The sequence below is a fragment of the Strongylocentrotus purpuratus genome, unplaced genomic scaffold (assembly GCF_000002235.5).
Source record: "Strongylocentrotus purpuratus isolate Spur 01 unplaced genomic scaffold, Spur_5.0 spur5_scaffold_3, whole genome shotgun sequence".
Classification (NCBI taxonomy): domain Eukaryota; kingdom Metazoa; phylum Echinodermata; class Echinoidea; order Camarodonta; family Strongylocentrotidae; genus Strongylocentrotus; species Strongylocentrotus purpuratus.
In genome coordinates this window covers 536,742-559,213 of record NW_022145609.1, presented here as the reverse complement: position 1 = coordinate 559,213, position 22,472 = coordinate 536,742, and the positions used below count along the sequence as shown (strand labels likewise).

General features: G+C 36.7%; 1 protein-coding gene across 3 annotated transcripts in view; it reads right to left on the bottom strand.

The window, feature by feature from the left end:
* Positions 1-2,663: 2,663 nt before the first annotated feature.
* LOC100891059 (histone H2A deubiquitinase MYSM1) overlaps positions 2,664-22,472 on the bottom strand; it is a 38,092-nt gene continuing 18,283 nt past the window's right edge. For 2 of the 3 annotated variants that reach the window (XM_030996989.1, XM_030996991.1), the window contains exons 6-21: positions 22,287-22,359; positions 19,988-20,086; positions 18,481-18,703; positions 16,034-17,401; positions 15,183-15,348; positions 14,010-14,140; positions 12,782-12,882; positions 9,747-9,826; positions 9,209-9,290; positions 8,609-8,659; positions 7,613-7,748; positions 6,443-6,570; positions 6,024-6,156; positions 5,119-5,233; positions 4,633-4,690; positions 2,664-3,972 (exon numbers count right to left, since the gene is read on the bottom strand). In XM_030996989.1, coding sequence (XP_030852849.1) covers positions 3,814-3,972; positions 4,633-4,690; positions 5,119-5,233; positions 6,024-6,156; positions 6,443-6,570; positions 7,613-7,748; positions 8,609-8,659; positions 9,209-9,290; positions 9,747-9,826; positions 12,782-12,882; positions 14,010-14,140; positions 15,183-15,348; positions 16,034-17,401; positions 18,481-18,703; positions 19,988-20,086; positions 22,287-22,359 — 3,103 coding nt within the window. In that variant the 3' untranslated portion in view covers positions 2,664-3,813. The remainder of the gene's footprint in view (positions 3,973-4,632; positions 4,691-5,118; positions 5,234-6,023; positions 6,157-6,442; positions 6,571-7,612; positions 7,749-8,608; positions 8,660-9,208; positions 9,291-9,746; positions 9,827-12,781; positions 12,883-14,009; positions 14,141-15,182; positions 15,349-16,033; positions 17,402-18,480; positions 18,704-19,987; positions 20,087-22,286; positions 22,360-22,472) is intronic. The other variant, XM_030996990.1, reaches the window with a different exon arrangement.

The window sequence follows — 22,472 nt, the reverse complement described above, 5'->3', positions numbered from 1 at the left end:
CAACCCCTCTCCCTTAGAATACGACACAACAAAAGAACCAACATTGAAATGAATAAAACTTGCAATAATAATTGAATAATAAATAAACCATTTATTGCAAATAAATGTTGATGGTTACAACACATACATATGCAAACATGTCTAATTTGCAATTGACTTGCGCCAAAGTGATGACTACAGTATGTATTATGTTGGAATTAGCGGAGTGAGAGAATGAATTGAATGTATCAAATGAAATGCATTGCATATGCCTTTTGCAGAAACAAAGTCACACACACATGCACAAATGTTTGTTGATATTTTATATTCTATATTTGATATGTGTGGCATGAGTAATTTTTGTCATTTGGATCTACAAAGACCAAATTAATGCCCAAATCCCAATTGTTTTATTCAAACATCACATAAGTAAATTTGGCACAAGTCGATTTTTTGCACTCTCGCAAACAAAGCCTCCTGTTCATCCAAGCATGAACACATACCACACAAAATGTTACTAAATGATTCGGGATAAAACACTCTTTCATAAGATGTATAATAATATACAGTTCATAGATGATTTTTAAAATAATTCGCAATTTTCTAGGTGTAATTTTTTTTTGGACTCACACTGTATATGCATGACCACTTATTAATAGTGGGGGACTTCAACTGCAAATATATCAACTGGGAGATGAATACCATTTCATTTCATTTATTTATTATGACCATAGAGGATAATTGCTCATATTTTCATTTACAATCTTGCTTCACAGTAATTTCACAAGTAAAACATACAATTAACAATCATAAGTACTTAATTAAATACATGTGAATTGTAATTTTTTTTCTTCACAATACACACATACCAAATGTTTGTCTGAATTGTGTTCAACCTCGTTTCTAATTTTTTCTCAAGGCCCTGTTTTTAGTATACACTCAATATACATGATCATGATGAATATACTTCTTACTTTCTTTCTTCTATTTCTTCTTCTTCTTTCTCTCTCTTCTTATATATACTCTCCCTTTTTTAAAATCTTATATTCTCTAATCTAAAGTAGGTATTTTAACTTTTTCGAACTATTCCTTGATATGGTATAACAGTAGGGGGAACAACGGTATAAGTATACTAAAAAGAAAAAAAAAAGTAATGAGAGATGTCACAGATTTTTAAACAGTATTGACAATCTCTTCTTACATCAACATGTCAACTCCCCTATGAGATACAGAGATGGCCAGTTGCCTAGTACACTTGATTTAGTTTCCACTGATGAGGAAGAGCTTAGATTTGACCTAACCTATGGACCTGCACTTGGTAACAGTGAACATGTTTCATTGCTGCTTCAGTTGTCAATCGAGGCTAAAGAAAATGCTGAGGAATTGCCTGTAAGGAATTACCGTACTATCAAGGCAATTACGATAAAATGAGGAAAGTTAATGGAAAGCCTGATTGGGAAAGAGAGATATCTGCTATTTTTGGAATTGAGACATGACAGTATATGGAAGCAATGTTGCTGGAATGTATCAAGGAATTTGTACCAATCTGGAAAAGGCGAGTTCGTACATTCATTTTACACAAGGATGCCTCCAATATTAATAGATTTCATCCACTGGATATCAAAGAGGGTGCCATTTCCTCACAGCGAATTTAGTAGCCTGTAGATGGCGCTAAACATAAATATAATCAATCCACTTGATCAACTGAAGTTAGCATCAGTAACTCTGTCCTTCAGCCTACTGAGTTTGTTAAGTTATTGGGAGTGCACTTACAGTCTTATATGAAATGGGATAGACAAGTCGAGAATGCTGTCAAACAAGCATCCCAACGTTTTTACATCCTTTGTGTTCTTAAAAAACACAAAGCTCCACTAGAGGATTTGGTCGCTATATTCTTTTTCCATTCTTCTTTGGTAGATTACACATGTTTCTTTTTCCTTTATGTACATGTATTTCATAATTCCTGCAATAATGTCTACAATGTTTAGATACTTGTTCTGATTTTACAGAGTCTACAGATCTTATTGATATTTCCCTAACTTCCTTCCTATCCCCTTCCTTCTCTCTCTCTCTCTCTTTCTCCTTTTCTTTTCTTCCCTCTCTCCCTCCATCTTACTCTTTTCTTTCTCTATGCTCTTTTGGGAATTACTTTATTGTATGTTACATGTATTTCAGATCAATTACAATGTCTATAATGTTTGGATACTTGGGCTGTTTTTACAGAGTCTACAGTTGGTATTGATTTTCCCCTAACTTCCTTCCTATCCCCTTCCTTCTCTCTCTCTCTCTCTCTTTCTCCTTTTCTTTTCTTCCCTCTCTCCCTCTATCTTACTCTTTTCTTTCTCTATACTCTCTTGGGAAATTCTTTATTGTATGTTACTTGTACTTTCTCAATACTTTAAATTTAAAAATTTATTCTTTAGCTGACATATTCCCCTCTTTTTACTATTGATCTTTTTAAACCCAGTCTTATGCATTTTAATCTTCTTTTTATTGGACTCTCGGTCTGTGCCTGATTTAGTTATTGCACAGCTCGAGAGCCCTTTTTTGATGTAATTGTAATGATGTATACTTATTCGTTTATATGTCCTTTTTGCAATATTTACTGATAATAGTTTAGTTATTTGATATTTTAACTTATGTAACTTATGTATTTATTCATTACTGCTATTTTATTATGTACATTTGATTTAAATTGTATTTTTGTACCCAAGACAGTTGTCAGTCTTTGGACTGTTTGCTCTTGGTTTTTGATGTTTTGATTTCAATAAAATCCTATTATATAAAATTAATTCATATCGATCACTGAAACATGGCTCCTTTAAATTATTCAAATATTTACTAAATAATTGATTGACATTATCAAGGAATTACCTATCCCACAAACCTATATACTGCATGTAATTCAGCACTCTTCATGAAAATATCTAACTTGTGCAATATCAATGACATCAATACAGATTACATATTCATATGTATCTCTGTCTTGAGATTAATTTTTAAAAAATGACAACATAGGGCACATGTTGCGCTATATCAAACCATCAAATTAAAATTCCCTGAATAGTATTAGTTTTAAAACACATTTAGGTGGGAAATACCTGTTCTATCATCATTACTGACTCAGTTTGTAAATTAGTCCATTTATACACAAAGTTTCTTCAAGAGCTATATAACAAATGTGCTATTATACGCCTTACATCGGAAGGTACCTTGATTATAAGGTAGTTATATCAGATATTCAATACAGTTAAATTATTTAAATAGTCTGACATAAGCATTCCTCCCACATTATTCTCTGAACCTTCGCCAACTCGTTACTAACAACTATAATTATTAACTGTATAATGATGTCACAAATGCACCTCTCTACTATTTTTATGTTGATGTATTTGTGTAACTCATATACCATTACAAGTATTGTTTCCTCAAAATAACTAAATATTACCCTTAATACAAGGCTAATATTCAAGTGTATGCCATACCACAGAATTTCGAATTCCAAAAATAAAACGCATTTATATTAAGCTGGCATGAATAGTCATTTCTGACTGCGATGCCAACAAAACTTAAATACAAACAAAGAATATAAATGTATGTGGAACTCATTTAGTTACTCTACCTGTGTATGATACAGGTTACAAATCTACATATACGGAAGACTTTACTGAATAGTCATATCAACCAGTCTGATGTTCATTTCCATTGCTATTTCAGTTTATAGAAATATTTAAAAGAAAAGCATTGTGTGGATTTTACAAAATTCAACAAACCCACAGCAGAGGTAGAGTAACACCCAGAGAAAATCAAATAAGTTATGTGAGTAGAATGGGGTCAAGGGGAGGAGTCAAAAGAGAGAGTTACGTCTAAGGTAGAATCTTTGATGATGGTAGGGTTATCAAAGTGTGCATAAACCATGTATTTCAGCTTGGATACAGTCTCTGCTTTGGTCTCCTCACACCCACACAGACTGGTACTGATAGACTCAAGCATCTACAGAAAGAGAGAGAGAGAGAGAGACAGAGACAGACACAATGAGAGAAAGAGGGGGAGGGAGACAGAGGGAGGGAGAGAGACAGAGAGAGAGACAGAGACAGAGAGAGATGAGGGAGACAGAGGGAGGGAGAGACAGACAGAGACAGACAGAGAGAGAGAGAGAGAGAGAGATGAGGGAGACAGAGGGAGACACAAAGAGAGAGAGATAAAGACAGATACAGAGAGACCAAAAGAAAGAAAGATAGAATGCGAAGACAGAGAGAGAGAGAAAGAGAAATTGGGCAAGAGAAAAATATGAAAAAGTTACTTATTTGAAGGAATGAAATATTGGAGAAAAAAATGTACGGGTATTTCAAAACATCTGTCATTGATATAAAATTAAGGGTTACAAATTGAAATGAAGTAAAGTTTTGATCATGTACTAAAACAGTATCCAAGAGTGACAACAAACTTGTACATCAGAAAACAAGTGAGTCAGATTAAAAAGATAGATAATGCATGTAGCACATCATGATCATGTATGTACATGGACTAAAGATAGATAACGCATGTAGCACATCATGTACCTGTATACATTGACTAAAGATATATAACGCATGTCTGTACATGTGATTCGCAGCCTATGACAAAACAATATTCATTAAACTAAAAGCTCACCTTTTCAAGATAAGTGATTCCAGATTGACCAGGACAAACCCAGAGCATCTCAACTCGACTGAGAGAAAAGAAAAGAGGTTTGTTGTTAAAAAGAAGTCATAGTAGAGTAGAACAGGTGTATCCCACATTTTAAATTGTCCATGTGCATTATATACAAAAATTAAATAGAATTGTACATTATGTACTTCATTTTTCGCTAACAGATCATAACATGTGTAACCTTATTTGTTTATATTTAATCCAAAGGGACGGACGGCTCATTTTCGGCAATTGTTTTATGACCTACTTTAGGAAAAAAAGATGGGGAAATTTTATCTTTAATTGCACTCATCATATTAAAATATTAAAAGTCATGAGTTTCTATTTTAAAATTAATTGTCGAACCTCTGAGCCATTTTGTTTCCACATCTCATCAAGAAGCTAAAAGGAAGCATACAGGGAAAAAAAATTGAGAAAGAAGAGCCGGATTGACTGACTGATACTCACTATTTATACTGAGCAAACTCTGCTATAAGATGTGAAGCTATAGAAAGCAACTGCTGGTGAGATGCAACTACATCCTTGTCTTGGTAAACTGAGAAATCAAACTTGTATGGTCTCCCTACAAAGAAAAATGACAACAGTTGATTAATAATAAATATGTGTAAAGTATAGAATAAGAGGATACAGAGAAGAAGATGATTAAAGGGTAAAGAGATGACAAGGAATTGGAAGCTCAAGAGGACGGCGGACCTAAAGCTAACTTGAGCTGATGAAATTAGGGGTCTCACATCCTTCCTCCAACCGTCTTGGGAAATGGGAATCCTGGTATACTGAAAAATTAAATAGGGCATACTGCCCCCAAGGTCCATTTGAAAAAAACTTGAGATATCCCTTTCCTACATATGATTCTGACACATTTTGGTTAGAATCTAGCCATGGGTTTTCAAGAAGAAAAAGTATGTAAGTACTGCCACTGAGGAGCTTTGGGGGTGCTGCTCCAGGCCCCTCTTTGGGGTATGTACCCATCTGAAAAAAATTAGATCTCCTTTGCTGAAGGATGGTTACTTCCAATTTTGGTTAAAATCCAGCCATGCATTGTTGAGAAAAAGGTTGAAATTTCAAAGGTTTATGGACGACGCACAAAAAGTGATCGCAATAGCTCACTTAAACAGAAAATTTACATCTGAAGCTAGCTGACAGGCTTTTTTCCAATTGCCATTAGGGATGCTGCTATGCCGCATCACCCTGAGGAAAATGTTCAGCTATTTGAAAGTATTAGATTGTCTTTGAAGTACAGGTGTTTGCTTATAATCAGATATGTCTTTCATATTAGATTCCTTCTGAGGGAGAATTGAAGCCAAATAAAGTTTCAACCTTCACCTATACTTGATAATTCTTGATTTACTTACAGCATTGATGATCAGGTGACCATTGTTGGCTGACTGTGAGGCAGTTGATCTTAGATGTAACAAGCTGTCTACTATGATATGGACTCACTATAACACCGATAAATGGAGTCTTTGTATCTTGACTGAACCAATCCTATTCAAACAAAACAAAACAAAATGATAATTTAGCTTTATATAAATAGGCCAATTGATCAAAATGAAATATTTCTATATCATCAAACACTTTGGTATTACTCATTAAAGTACCACTCAGAAGAAACATTTCATTAAAGACATTGATCTCTAGGGTGTAATGAGTGATGTCAACTATGATATTGAAATATGTAAAAAAGAGAAAAGCACATTATACGTTTACGTCAGAATTTCATGCAACACAATAAATGTAAGTTCATTTAATGATTACGGTCATCTGCTCTCACCTGAAAGTGTCCTTGTGTCTCAATGTCTCTGATCGATGGATTCGGGCTGAATGTTGGATGACTGTGATACCATCCTACTACCCTACATCCTGCAGACTGGATATCTTCACATGCTTCTGTCTGGGATACTAAACAACCAATGATTTATGAATTAGAATTGAAGCCAAGATGTGACCATGCTACCACTCTACATCCTGCAGACATGATTTCTTCAAGCATCTTTGTGTACAAAATGCCTCTTTATCCTAGAGTCTTAAACATAGAATTGAGAAGATTATACAAATAATACACAGCAGTGAGGGCATTAGTAAGAATTACCCATACAAGGTACCTTTGAAACCGTCTAACATGCCCGAGGCAGTAGGCGAGGGTGTTTGGACTGTTTTGAAGGTACCGAGTGTGGGTAATTTTACTAATGGCCGAACATGTTTTATAAAATGATGTTTTATAACATGATTTTACTAATGACCGGTCATTAGAATTGGATAATGACCGGTCATTATCCAAATTACGCGTTAGGCAAAATAAATGCCTGGTCACGTGTACGCTTTCAACCAATCATTTGTTTAGGATCCATGTCATCATCTTATAAATAAGATTAGTAAAAGCTTGCTAATGGCAGACAACACCAGTACAGCAGACCAACCACCCCCCCATAAAAAAGTATGTATTGTAAGATAATTATTGCAAAAAATTATAACCATTCAATAAAATGAGACATGAGATCAAGCATCTAATTTCCTAACATGAATCTAGTCATTAGAACATGAATCTAGTCATTAAAACATGAATCTAGTCATTAGAACATGAATCTAGTCATTAGAACTACTAATGACTGACTATTCACTAGCATTTTCTAATGACCAGCCAATCAATTATCAAGAAAGTAACAGTCAGTCTAGATTTATAGAATTCAAAGTAAAATGTAATATTTAAATAAACAAAAGACGATGATCCTCATTACCACTCGTACAACACAGAAGATAAAAACTGTATGTTCTGGCTTCAGCATCATCCATTCTCTGTACCTTTCGAACATCCAAACACCTTTGCCCATTATCTCAGATGTCTAGACTTTAAAAAAAAGTATAGCTTGTGTGAATAATTCTTCCCAACACTCTCACTGAAATGTATGATAATTATTTGTATAAGTACTTTCAACTTTATTACCTGGATCCATTTCACACTGCATGCCTGTACTAAGACTTCTACATGGTCTAGCTATCCTGACTTCAAGGATAGCGCGTACAGGATCAAAGTCACCTCCTAACAGCCCGATCACTTCCGTGGTGGATAGATGAGAATGCTGCCAAATAAACACACAATACACATTCTTTGAAAGAAAGGCCAAGACAGATATTTCCGCAAACTGTACATGTATATAGTCTGCTGAGAGCTTGGATGGCAATAACTTTATGTGAAGAGCCATTACATGATGGTACAGTATGCTTATTCCCTTATGTGAAGAGCCATTACATGATGGTACAGTATGCTTATTCCCTTATGTGAAGAGCCATTACATGATGGTACAGTATGCTTATTCCCTTATGTGAAGAGCCATTACATGATGGTACAGTATGCTTATTCCTGTGGAGCTCTATGAAGACAACCTGCTTTAACCCAAAGGTCTATAGCTATGTACAGTTACAGTGAACATTCGCTGTTGCACCAGTTAAAAAAATAAAATATATATGGTGTTGATATGATTTAAAAAAACAACAACAAATGTCTGCTAATTAAGATTCAGATTGGCATTAGCTTTAGGTAAATATGCCATATCAGCCAACGCCTTTCTGCTTTTGAGTAGACATGCTATGATCTATTATATAATCTCATCTACTTTGTCTACGTTTGTAAATCAATTTGAATGATTGATGTTGATTCCATGGGCGATAAAGTTAGTTTGCTTCATAAAAATCCATTCTTCAGTATCACAGTTAATAAGCACAGCCATTCTAACAACTATCATACAATATCAAATATGAGATTATACCCTTAGTCCCTAGACTTCTGTCTTGTATCCTGCTCATAAAAATGAAATGAATAGATATTGGGTTTTAGTATTATGATATACAAAGGCTACATGGCTAAATACACATAAAGTGTAAACTCATAATAATTGAAATACAGGTAACACACTTGAAGATAACCTGAAAGTAAACTTACCACGTCCATAGTCACCATTGCATCTCCCTTCACTTTAACACTAAACGGGGCCTATACATCAAAATATGAAAGTTACAAAGGAATAAAGTCTTGTTCTTGTTAAAAACTACTTAATTTAGTGGATACAAAATGTGAAAAGATTATGCGGTACATCGCATGTACTATCGATAAGGTCAATAATAATATAGGCCTTTCTATACTTTGGTCCAATCATCATGGTTTAAACATGGCGAAGTAAGAATGAAAATTGCTTGGCAGCAGCACCGAAATGGTGATTAGTGAATAGCAATTGATGGGTGGCTACCAAAACAAACAGCAGACTCTGTAGATATGATTATCCTTCATAAACAAATCACATAAATGTACATGTAGGAGAAGCTTCAGGATTTTTCTTGACAGCTAGGCTCCTACTTTTGTAACAGATTATCTGCTAATGTTAATTGAGGATAATTCTCCTTTATTAAGCAGCAGACTGGATGTACATGTAGAGATTTATTTTTCCCTCTGGCACAGATATACATGTACAGTATATTTTTACTACATTCAATAGAGAACAGGTAGCATTATAAAAGGAACAGAGATATACATCAACTAACTTACCGGTAAAGTACTGGAAAACTTATGGCAATCTATCAGTTTGAAGGGATCATAGGCAGGTGGTTTGGGTGGTTTAGACTTTGGCCTGAGAAAATAGATCAGAAGAAAAACAAACAAGTGCACAGCTCCTGAACTAACATGTGTGAAACAAACCCAAAGAGAAATCTGATATCAAGTACAGTCGAGGGCAGCCAATTACAAAACATGGAAGAGGCAATGAGCTACATGCAAGGCAAGACAAGCAATCTCACAAAAATGAAACATCAGCAGAATAAAACAGCATCTTGTCCTAATCCACTGAGAGCATTCCGTTTCCCATAGGGTTGAATATTTATATATAAACAGATACATGATGTAGGATACATAGATGTAACTAACAAATTACTGAAACAAATAAAATTACAACAGAAAATCCCTAAAATTGTCCCAAACAATCTTCCATTACATGAATATGCATTCAACTTCAAAGAAACAAAATAGTGAATGAACAAAAGCACATGACTAAACAAAAGAATGGGATTCTCTACTTATCCCTCCTTACTTTTTCTGTTTCTCAATGACTGAGCTTGTTTTGTCATCAATATCTCCAGGAAACTTGCTGAATATCTTTCTTCTTGGTCTCTAAAATGATTACAAAGACAAATGATATAAAATCAGAGATGTATGGTGATGCTTTAATAGACAAAGCATCAAATCATATCCTGCACATCCTAACTAGTATACAGTACTACTGGGTTTCTTGTACAGTGCTCGCGTCCTTGACCCTGGATCTTGTATACATGTAAATACACATATCTGATGAGCCTGCCTGTTTACCAATGATGTTTATTAAATATAATCATAACAGAGATGACAGCATCAAACTCCAGCACTGCTTTCTGCTCCAATCAAAGAAGGGGTATTGTTCCAGTACCAATTTACACCTGGGTAGAGAGTAGCAATTGTAGACTGATGTTTTGCTTCATATAGATTTTGCCACATTGAGATTTGAAGCATCATTCTCTTGACAGAAAGTAAAGCAAATGAACCACTACACCAAGTCACCTTCAATAGTGCCTTCTATATTGATCTACTTTCAATCATAGGTGCTTAATGTAATATCATATTATCCCACTTTGATTGTGGAGATAAATTTGAGAAAAAGATATCTTTAATAGTAAAATAATAATTATAACTAGATGGAATTCGACTGCGCGCAGTCGAAAATGATGCCTCCGTCATAGAGCAATTTTACAAACCGAAACGGAAGAAATTTTTCAAATTCAAGTTCAATTGTAATCCATTAACATGTTCTCAGAATATCGTGATTACAAGCAATTTCTCATAAACATATATGACCCTTTGATCTTTGACCTCATGACCCTAAAATCTACTCAGTTCATTGGCTCTGCAAGATTTCCTGAGTTAAATAGTAATCCATCTGTCAGTTCTAATGAGAATGCGTCCACAAGCTATTTTTGCATACATAATGAGCCCATGACCTTTGATCTTATGAACCATTCATTGGCTCTGCAAGATACATAAATGATCTAAGTTTGGCAGGAATCCATCAATCTGTTCTAATGATAATACGATCACAAGCTATTTTTGCATACATAATGAGCCGCATGACCTTGACCTTTACCTCATGACCCCAAAATCTAATCAGTTCATCAGCTCTGCAAGTAACATACATGACAAAAGTTTGGCAGGAATCCATCAATCGGTTGTTCAGATAACGCGATCACGAGCTGTTTTTGCATACATAATGTGCACTGTGACCTTTGACCTCGTGACCCCAAAATCTAATCAGTTCATTGGCTTTGCAAGATACATACATGACCAAAGTTTGGCAGGAATCCATCAATCGGTTCTTCAGATAACGCGATCACAAGCTGTTTTTGCATACATAATGAGCCCTGTGACCTTTGACCTTTGACCTCGTGACCCCAAAATCTAATCAGTTCATCAGCTCTGCAAGATACATACATGACCAAAGTTTGGCAGGAATCCATCAATCGGTTGTTCAGATAACGCGATCACAAGCTGTTTTTGCATACATAATGAGCCCTGTGACCTTTGACCTTTGACCTACGTGCTCCAAAATGTAATCAGATTGTTTTCCTATAGTGATACACACTATCACTAAGTTTGAAGTTTAAATCTCCAGTGGTTCTTGAGATATCATGATAACAATCTCAATGTATGGAATTTCATAAGTTGACCTCTGTGACCCTTGACCTTTGACATACGTGCTCCAAAATCTAATCAGATCGTCTTCCTATGGTGATACATACTATCCTTAAGTTTGAAGTATAAATCTCAAATGGTTCTTGAGATATCGCGCTAACAAACTCAATACAAGGAATTTCATAAGTTGACCTCTGTGACCTGTGACCTTTGACCTACGTACTCCAAAATCTAATCAGATCGTCTTCCTATGGTGATAAATACTATTCCCGAGTCTTAAGTTTAAATCTTAAATGGTTCTTGAGATATTGTGATAACGGTCAAACGGGACGGACGGACGGACGTACGGACGGACGGACGGACGTACGGACGGACGTACGGACGTACGGACGGACGTACGGACGGACAACCCGAAAACATGATGCCTCCGGCACCACCTTCGGTGGCGGAGGCATAAAAATGTTGCTTATAAAGCGCTTACTACCGAAGTCTCTAAGTGCTATAACAGACAAAATAGACTGATAAACAATTACATATTAAACAAAACAAAAAAGTGCAAATAAACCTACAAATTGCAATACATATGGAATACACATGTATCAAAGTGAAAAGAGTTAATTAATCAGCAAAAGCAATTTTGAATAAATGTGTCTTAAGACAAGTTTTGAATAGGTTAACAGTTTGACAGTTTTTGGCATTTAAAGGTAGTTTGTTCCAAAGTTCAGCAGAGGCTTTGCAAAAAGAGCGATGACCATAAGAAAGAGTTGAAACCGAAGTAGACACGAGGTTTAATTGTGAAAATGACCGTAGAGTGCGTGAGGGTTTGTATTCCTAGATTAGTTCTTGCAAATAAATTGGTGCCAATCCATGAATGCATTTATAAGTTAAAACCCAGATATTGTACATAATGTACATCCTTCATGTACACGTACATCTTGTTTTGTCATCATACTGGCTCTATGATACTAGGCCGTACAGCCATTCTTCTTCTTCTTCTTCAAGATAATCTGCCTCCTTCAATACTGAAGATTCTTGCAGATGCTGTATAATCGGCCTGGTTGGGGTATGCAGGTGGACCATTACACCGGGTTTCCCCCTACTCTTATACGAATAGTGCAATGGGTTCTTAACGTGCAAGGGTGGTGACTCACCTGTACACGGGGCCTCCGTTTAACGTCCTATTAGAGGGACGAAGTGTTTTCCACTTGACATAACCTGCATCTATGAACAAGGGAAGGGGCACGTTAACACACAACGCAGGATTAAGTCATCCGTGTGGGTGGGAGTCGAACCCAGAATCTTTGGTTCAACAGGCAGACCGCTTTACCGACTGAGCCAACTGGCCATTAGGGGAAAATATCACAAAGGAAGAAATTGTTTTACCAGAACTCAACCATATTTACATACCATTGACTCTAGCCTGCTAGTCTTAGCTTCTGGATCATACATGTTAGCCCAACGTTCAACGGTGCTCCTTCTCTTCTTGACCTTCTGTTGATTAGGATTGTCTGCAAAGAAACAATCAGAATATGTAGCTCACATTTATAATGCGCCTAATACTTTGTTTCTAGGCGCGGAACGTATTATTACCCCGGTCATCATAATAATCATAATAATGCTCATGTATTCTTTTCTTGACTAATGCCTTAAAGTGACTCGGTAACATTGCCTCAGATTTGAAACAAAATGATGGATTTAGCTCATGCCGCAATTATAATTATAACCTTTAGGTCAGTCAGGAACCCCACAAATTTTACAAGCCAATCGCCTGTTTGATTATCAAGATATTTATGGTTGGAGATCTAAATCAAATTTTCTGTTTTCCCAACAGTTTTAATAACACTACAGTCTATTTGGGAAAATGAGTATGGTATTAAAAATTGGTCACTCAAAGATTTTTACTATTTTGAGGCACTTCATGATCATTTACAACCGCAAATTTTTTAGGGCTTCAATATTACACCATATCACAGAACTGATAACAAGTAGGACTGTGCATCTCAGATTGAACATTGTTAAATGATGCCTTTAAAACTTGCCAAATAATCTATCATTACAGACACAATATGTTAGACATGAAATACCAACCAACTGGTGAACTACCTGTACATGTACAATATGGCCCCCTAATGCATACCGGTATATAGACAAACATAGTTTTCTTTTAGGAAAATATGATGAATGTGACCTCAAAGTATTTGTGTGTGCAGGGAAAATCCCCCAAAACACAGAACTCTTCCTCCAAAAAAAGACAAAAAAGACCAAAATAAGAAGACAAATAAACTAGTGATTAGAGTGGTCTTTTTAAACTTGACCAAAAAGTATATAAAAACCATGAGGTTTATACGTATGCAATCTTTGTGACTTACATGACCAGGTTTGTACGTTTGCAATCTTTGTGACTTACATGACCAGGTTTATACGTATGCAATCTTTGTGACTTACATGACCAGGTTTGTACGTATGCAATCTTTGTGACTTACATGACCAGGTTTGTACGTATGCAATCTTTGTGACTTACATGACCAGGTTTATACGTATGCAATCTTTGTGACTTACATGACCAGGTTTGTACGTATGCAATCTTTGTGACTTACATGACCAGGTTTGTACGTATGCAATCTTTGTGACTTACATGCCCCAAAGTTGATGGCTCCTATAGACTCCAGGTACTCATGAATCAGTCCAATCAAGTTGACATCACCACCGCTCTTTAAACCATTCCTCGCTGCTGTTTTATTCAGATATGTTGGCTTGATCTTAAGCCTAATATCAGTCATAGAAAGAATGGATTATTCAATGAGAAAGGAATTAAGATGATTTAATACCAGAGCTGCTTGGCTTGAATTTGTTGTACCTCAAAACATGTAAATCAGAAAAAGAAGGATAAAATGGCTCGTTCAAGTAGGTTGGCTTCAAAAGATTAACATATATGAGAGGGAGGAACAAATTTCTAAGAGAGAGAGAGAGAGAGAATAAGATATGTTTTGTCTTCATCAGTTTTAGTATATAGAGAGAAATCAAATTACAATTAGTCATATTGAGAAAGATTTTCTTCAGTTCAAGAGGATTATTAAGTGTAGTACATACTGGCCGAGTTAACTTTGTTTAGATTTTTGTACATGGCTGATGGATTCTTATCTTCAACACTCTGTCGTCATGGTTATGTTTTGACCACTGAGTGTTGAACTGTATGGCGTCATCTGAGTTTACATCTCTTTCTTTTCTTGTTCTTCTTTGTTTTATAATACTTCTTCTTCTCTCCTTCTAGCAGTGTGTGTGTGAATGCATGTATGTGTATGTGAGTTGATGATTGAATATTTGTATTATGATAAAATTTATTTTATGTATTTATAATTTGCTCAAGGGGCCCTGTTTTACAAGCTAGTACTTCCTTAGGGCTCCTAACCTTTATTACTTTGTATATGATTACATTTTATGTACGATCTACGGTTGAATAAATGAATCCCAAAATCTAGTCAGTTCATTGGCTTTGCAAGATACATACATAACGCAAGACTGGAGGTAATCCATTAACTGGTTCTTGAGATAACGCGATCAGCAGAACAGGATGTGCAGACGGACGGACGGACAACCCGAAAACAAAATGCCTCCGGCTACTTTGTAGCAGAGGCATAAAAAGTACTAATGCCACTACCTTATTTTGATCATTCTATTAATAGCTAGAAACATGTTACTCTCTAGTGTATTCGTAGTAAGACAGAATTTGCTTACATTACATGAAACAATTCCATGTGTATGTATCTAACGTATAATCAATCAGCTTTGAAAACAAAGAAGTTCTTACCAAAATTTAATGATATGATTTCTTATAGCTAGATATCTCTCTGGTGTTTTAGCACTGCTGCTGAAATCAAAGAAGTTTGGATGAGCTTCTTTCTCTCCTTCAGTCACATGGCTAGGGTCAAGGGTCACTTCTTCCTTTGGAGGTTCTATAATCTCTTCATCAGACTCTACATGAGAAGAAATGATATCAAGTCAGTTTGTAAAATGAGTTGCAATAAAAGTCATCAGAATTCTAAGATTTTGGATAATTAATCAAGAGATTAGTACATGAAAAATCATTAAGATGCCTACTTATGATCTCAATTACCTTGAGTTTCATTTGTTTCTTAAATATCTATTTTTAAATTGGCTATATCCTGAAGACTTTGAACACAAACTATTTCCATATCATTGTCATATTTGTATGTACTTTCCATGACTCTCAAGACTGATGAGACACATTGTCTCTTATTGAAACATGATGAGTAGAAAGATTCTCATATCTATCACTGATGAGACACATTGTCTCTTATTGAAACATGATGAGTAGAAAGATTCTCATATCTATCACTGATGAGACACATTGTCTCTTATTGAAACATGATGAGTAGAAAGATTCTCAAATCTATCACTGATGAGACACATTGTCTGTCATTGAAACATGATGAGTAGAAAGATTCTCATATCTATCACTGATGAGACACATTGTCTCTTATTGAAACATGATGAGTAGAAAGATTCTCAAATCTATCACTGATGAGACACATTGTCTGTCATTGAAACATGATGAGTAGAAAGATTCTCATATCTATCACTGATGAGACACATTGTCTCTTATTGAAACATGATGAGTAGAAAGATTCTCATATCTACCTTCACAGCTCTGATCCTTGATTTGCTCAAAGCTGTTGGTGTCATCATTACTCTCTTCTCCTCCTGTAGTTTGACCAGCATTATTTGACCCTTCATCCTCATCATCACTCTCTTCTCCTCCTGTAGTTTGACCAGCATTATTTGACCCTTCATCCTCACCATCTCCACTACCAGTCTTGTCTCTATCATCATCTTTGTCTTGGTGCTCCTTGGAGCATTCTGGACCTACATTCCTTTCATTGCTTGCCTCTGAATCTTCAGTTGTAGGAGTTTGCAATGCTTCAAAACTCGGTGGATCTCTGCTCACTTGTTGATGAGATAATTCCAGTGTTCTTTTCTCCTCAAATTCCTTCACAATCTGGCCCATAGAGGAGCAGCCACTTGTATTTTGCTGCCCACTTCCCTCACTCGATGAATGCTTCACAATCTGGCCCATAGACGAGCAGCCACTTGTATTTTGCTGCCCACTTCCCTCACTCGATGAATGCTGGGTGTCAGCACTGGAAGTGGCATCTGGTTCAGATTGAACTATTCTTGCAATGACCGACTTCTCATCAAGACTACTTTTGCATAATTGTGTATAATCTTTATTTCTTACAAACACAGTCTTTATACCGGAGGTTATCTCATGTTCCTTGCGATCACACCCACCTTTCTCCATCTCAGACTCTATTTCCATGTATCCTTCAGAATAATAATCATGTTCCTCAGATTTTACCTCAAACTCCATCTCTTCCTTCACAAGGATCTGTTTTCTCCTTGCTTTCCTTTTGTTTTGTTTCATTCCCTCCTTCTTTCTTGTTTTAAGCCCTCTTCCTGGCCTCATGTTCCCTGGAAGACTTGATTCTTGAGTTGTAGTTACACTATCAATGACTGGTACTACAACCAATGCTTCACATTCATCTTCTGAGCATTCTTCCTCTGAGCTTTCTTTCATTCTCTTCCTAGACCCCTTCCAACCTCTCCTGTTCTTCTTCAGACGCCTATCTTTCCTAGGGTTTGTCGTCTGTCCCGAGAGACAAATGGTAAGTTCGGCATCTTCCTCAGAAGATTGATTTTCAGTCTTTATGTTCAATAGACCATTGTCATTCATTATAGCTGCTACATTGACTGCAATGTTCACATCCACATCATCAGCTCCAATATCTGTTTGCATCTCAGGAGAAGGTGATTTGGAGTCTTTTAACTTAGTGATCGTCTTCTGGTTAATGGTAGCTCTTTGCTTTTGATCAAGATTTTCATTTCCTTGTTCAGTGTTTCCTGCAAAGTCAGATGTTTTATCTTGCTGGCTGTCTAAGTCTGTATTATCTATGGGAACAGAATGCCTCAGGATGTCACCGAATAGCAGAGTGGATTGGAGACCTGGTCCTGGATGAGGGCAATGAGAGAAAGATATTATCTGAAAGATATGTAAAGCAATTAACATAGAGATGGAGAGAACAGGAGAAAGAGAGAGATTTTATTTCCTGCAACCATGAACCCTTTTCAGTATTTGTAAGATAATTGTTTCCCTCTAGATGTTAGTTTTCTGGGCAGCATTAAACAACTGCATCAGCATAACATACATTGGCAGTTGCAGTCATGAGATGTACATGTTTCTTCATAGAATCAAATCATCCAAAATACAAGCATACACCTAACAAACATGAAGACAGTATAATAATAATAGGCATTTCTATAGCGTCGTGTATCTAGAAATTCTATTCCGAGGCGCATTTATTATTACCCCGGCTTTAGCCTAGCTGCCATTACAGCGCTCTAGCATTTCAAGGAATTAATTCCTGCCAGGTACCCATTTACCTCACCTGGGTCGAGTGTGGCAAATGAAGATTAATGCCTTGCCAAAGGACTTTAGTGCCGTATCGGGGACCTTTGAATTTCAAGTCAAGTGCTTAAACCACTCGACTACGACTACAAATTGCACTTTAATGATCAAATACTCCTGTGATACAATGTTCTACTAAACTTATGCCACCAAAATTGGTGGAGCCTACTTATCATCTTAAACTCGCTCCCTGCCCATGTTGTAGGAAACATTTGAGATAAAGGACTTCAAGCTTTGAAATGTTGAATAAATAGATACCTTCTAGATGTGACATAATTTTGTTTTTGCTTGTATTTTGTATTTTCATTAGTTTGTTCCTTTGTATTGCATATTGTGTAATCATTTAGTCATTCTGGGATCCATTGAACCACTTGATTGGTCCTTTTTTCAGCGCATTTTGTAAGATGTTTGGTGATGCTATTGTTCATATTTTGCAAAATGTATTAAAAAAACAAAACAAATGTAATGCCATATTGAACACATATCCTATTTCGGCTAGCACATCCTAATATAGTTTCGAAATGGCCACAATACAATGCTGGTACACAAAATAGAGGTCACCTTAGCACAGTGATTTGCAATAATATGCACAAAGAAAGGTCATATGGTCTATAGGGTGTACCTTTTTGCTCAATGTCAGATGTTTCCTCCACGTCGATATCAACATCTTCCTCTTCCTCATCATCCAATACTAGTAGATGTTGGTCTTCCTTGGAATCTCCTCCATGCTCCTCATTCCCATCCATTGGTCCCTCTCCGTCTGCTTCAAGTCTCTGTGAGGTTTGACTCTCAAGAACCTTCACAGAACATTTATTGGAGAAATCCTGCCCATCTTTGGAAGCAGTCTGTCAGGAGTACAAAAGTACTACAGCAATGACTAAAGAAATCCAGAGTTAGCAATGAAACATAGCCGTGCATTTTGCTGGGCACAAAGATACGTTGTGAACATATTGCTGTCAAATCTTGCATGTATTTTGCGATAGCTTTTCAAACCCAATAGTACATTTTTTAAAAAATAAAACTAGATGGAATTCAACTGCGCGCAGTCGAAAATGATGCCTCCGTCATAGAGCAATTTTACAAACCAAAACAGAAGAAATTTTTCGAATTCAATTTCAATTGTAATCCATTGACAGGTTCTCAGAATATCGTGATAACAAGCAATTTCTCATATACAGAATAAGCCCTTGACCTTTGACCTCATGAACCAAGAATCTACTCAGTTCATTGGCTCTGCATGTAACATACATGACCTAATTTTGGCAGGATTCCATCAATCGGTTCTTGAGATAACGGGATCGCGAGCTGTTTTTGCATACATAATGTGCGCTGTGGCCTTTGACCTTTGACCTCATGACTCCTAAATCTAATCAGTTCATTGGCTCTGCAAGTAACATACGTGACCTAAGTTTGGCGGGAATCCATCAATCGGTTCTTGAGATAACGCGATCACAAGCTGTTTTTGCATACATAATGTGCACTGTGGCCTTTGACCTTTGACCTTGTGACCCCAAAATCTAATCAGTTCATTGGCTCTGCAAGTAACATACATGACCTAAGTTTGGCAGCAATCCATTAATCAGTTCTTGAGATAACGCGATCACGAGCTGTTTTTGCATACATAATGAGCCCTGTGACCTTTGACCTTTAACCTCGTGACCCCAAAATCTTATCAGTTCATTGGCTCTGCAAGATACATACATAACCAAAGTTTGGCAGGAATCCATCAATCGGTTCTTTAGATAACGCGATCACGAGCTGTTTTTACATACCTAATGAGCCCTGTGACCTTTGACCTTTGACCTCGCGACCCTAAAATCTAATCAGTTCATCGGCTCTGCAAGATACATACATGACCAAAGTTTGGCAGGAATCCATCAATCGGTTCTTCAGATAACGCGATCACAAGAACGGGACGTAAGTACGGACGGACAACCCGAAAACATATATGCCTCCGGCTACTTCGTAACGGAGGCATAAAAAAAATCTGAAAAGTAGACCATAAGTGCTGCAGTATCTGTCCCATTCTGATAAAACACAAATCTATTCAACCTTATGATACATACATTAGAACACTTATACAATACAGAAAACAAAGACTTGATGACCGCCTCATTAAATTGACATACCTGGTTTTGAAGATAATTTCGAGCATAGTTCTTGACTTGAACATGATTCCTTGTTTTTATCACATCTGCAATTTTCTTCCAGCGATGACCATGCTCATCCTAAAGAAAATATAATGTGTTCAAGATAAACTTCAATTTACAAAGAATCTGTAAAACAAGAAATTAACAATATGAATGCATTACTGAAAACTAAATAATTTGTTTTCCTTATTGGGTAATAATAATATTGGATTCTTATATAGCGCACGTATCGACCTTGCAAGGTCCTCAAGGCGCACCAACATTACCCGGCTATGCTAGGCTGCCGATTTCGACGCTCACAGCATTTTAAGGAATTCCTTCCTACCGGTACAGGGGTTAACAGTTGGTCTAGTGGTACGATCAGCTCTCTGTCTTCACATACAATCTGAATCTGGACGACCCTGGCTTGAAACACTCCAGCAAAGCATAGAGTCAATGCTAATGCGTATTGACCTCTAGCACTGCATGCTTGCTGTGAGGCGGGTATTATTAGACCCATACACAAATATACACACCACACTATATCGCATAGACTCTACACAATCATGTCGATGCAGCTGAAACCAAAGTTTGACACTAGACTTACAATTTGAATTTTTAAATTATTCTTTTTAACATCAGTAAGTTAACAAAAATGTATTTTAATGCTATTTAGGTGTCATCAATTGTCACTAAAGTACCGATTCTGAGTGAAATCAGTTGAGTTTTGTACATGTGGTGTTTGAAATGTTGAGAATCAAAAGCACAGCTTTTACTACACAGCCAGGATAGTGATGCTCCTATGTGTGGCTTGAAACTGAGTCACGTCTTTAAGTTAGTGACATTGAAGATCAGCCCCAGATATTAATAATCGGATTCTAGTGATAAACATCTGTAACTAGATGGAATTCGACTGCGCGCAGTCGAAAATGATGCCTCCGTCATAGAGCAATTTTACAAACCAAAACAGAACACATTTTTCGAATTCAAGTTCAATTGTAATCCATTAACAGGTTCTCAAAATATCGTGATTACAAGCAATTTCTCATATACATATATGACCCTTTGATCTTTGACCTCATGACCCTAAAATCTACTCAGTTCATTGGCTCTGCAAGATGTCCTGAGTTAAATAGTAATCCATCTGTCAGTTCTAATGAGAATGTGTTCACAAGCTATTTCTGCATACATAATGAGCCCATGACCTTTGACATTATGAACCAAGAATCTACTCAGTTCATTGGCTCAGCAAGTAACATACATGACCTAATTTTGGCAGGAATCCATCAATCGGTTCTTGAGAACGCGATCAAGAGCTGTTTTTGCATACATAATGTGCGTTGTGGCCTTTGACCTTTGACCTCGTGACCCCAAAATCTAATCAGTTCATTGGCTCTGCAAGATACATACATAACCAAAGTTTGGCAGGAATCGATCAATCGGTTCTTGAGATAACGCAATCACGAGCTGTTTTTGCATACATAATGTGCGCTGTGGCCTTTGACCTTTAACCTCGTGACCCCAAAATCTAATCAGTTCATTGGCTCTGCAAGATACATACATGACCTAAGTTTGGCAGCAATCCATCACTCGGTTCTTGAGATAACGCGATCACGAGCTGTTTTTGCATACATAATGAGCCCTGTGACCTTTGACCTTTAACCTCATGACCCCAAAATCTAATCAGTTCATTGACTCTGCAAGATACATACATGACCAAAGTTTGGCAGGAATCCATCAATCGGTTCTTCAGATAACGCGATAACGAGCTGTTTTTGCATACATAATGAGCCCTGTGACCTTTGACCTTTGACCTCGTAACCCCAAAATCTAATCAGTTCATCGGCTTTGCAAGATACATACATGACCAAAGTTTGGCAGGAATCCATCAATCGGTTCTTCAGATAACGCGATGACGAGAACGGGACGTACGTACAGACGGATGGACGGACGGACAACCCGAAAACATAATGCCTCCGGCTACTTCGTAACGGAGGCATAAAAATCCCATTACACGTACATGTAACCATGCTACAGGGATACTCTGGGCCGTAATATGATCAGAGGAACAATTCCTCCAACTCACTTGATCAAATTAACAAAGATAAAAAACAAGATAATAGTTTTGCTTCTTCACTTTCTTTTTTTTTTGATGAAAGAAAAACAAGTCCATTGCCTTGGAAAGTAAATGGAAGCCTATACAATTGTATACCTGTATTCAGACCGTTTTTCCAGAGAAACAGAGACTATGGTTGATGATAATATACAGGTTATGCAGTAAATTGAGATGTGTACTCACAATACCCTCCTTGAAAAGATCCTTCTCCTCTTCTGTCCATCTCGTATTAAAGGAAGATAACTTCTTTGGTTTCCTGGGAATCAAATAACATCATGAAACTGATATGCCATCTAGACCACTCCAGCAAAGCATAGAGAGTCAATGCTAATGCGTATTGACCTCTAGCACTGCATGCTTGCTGTGAGG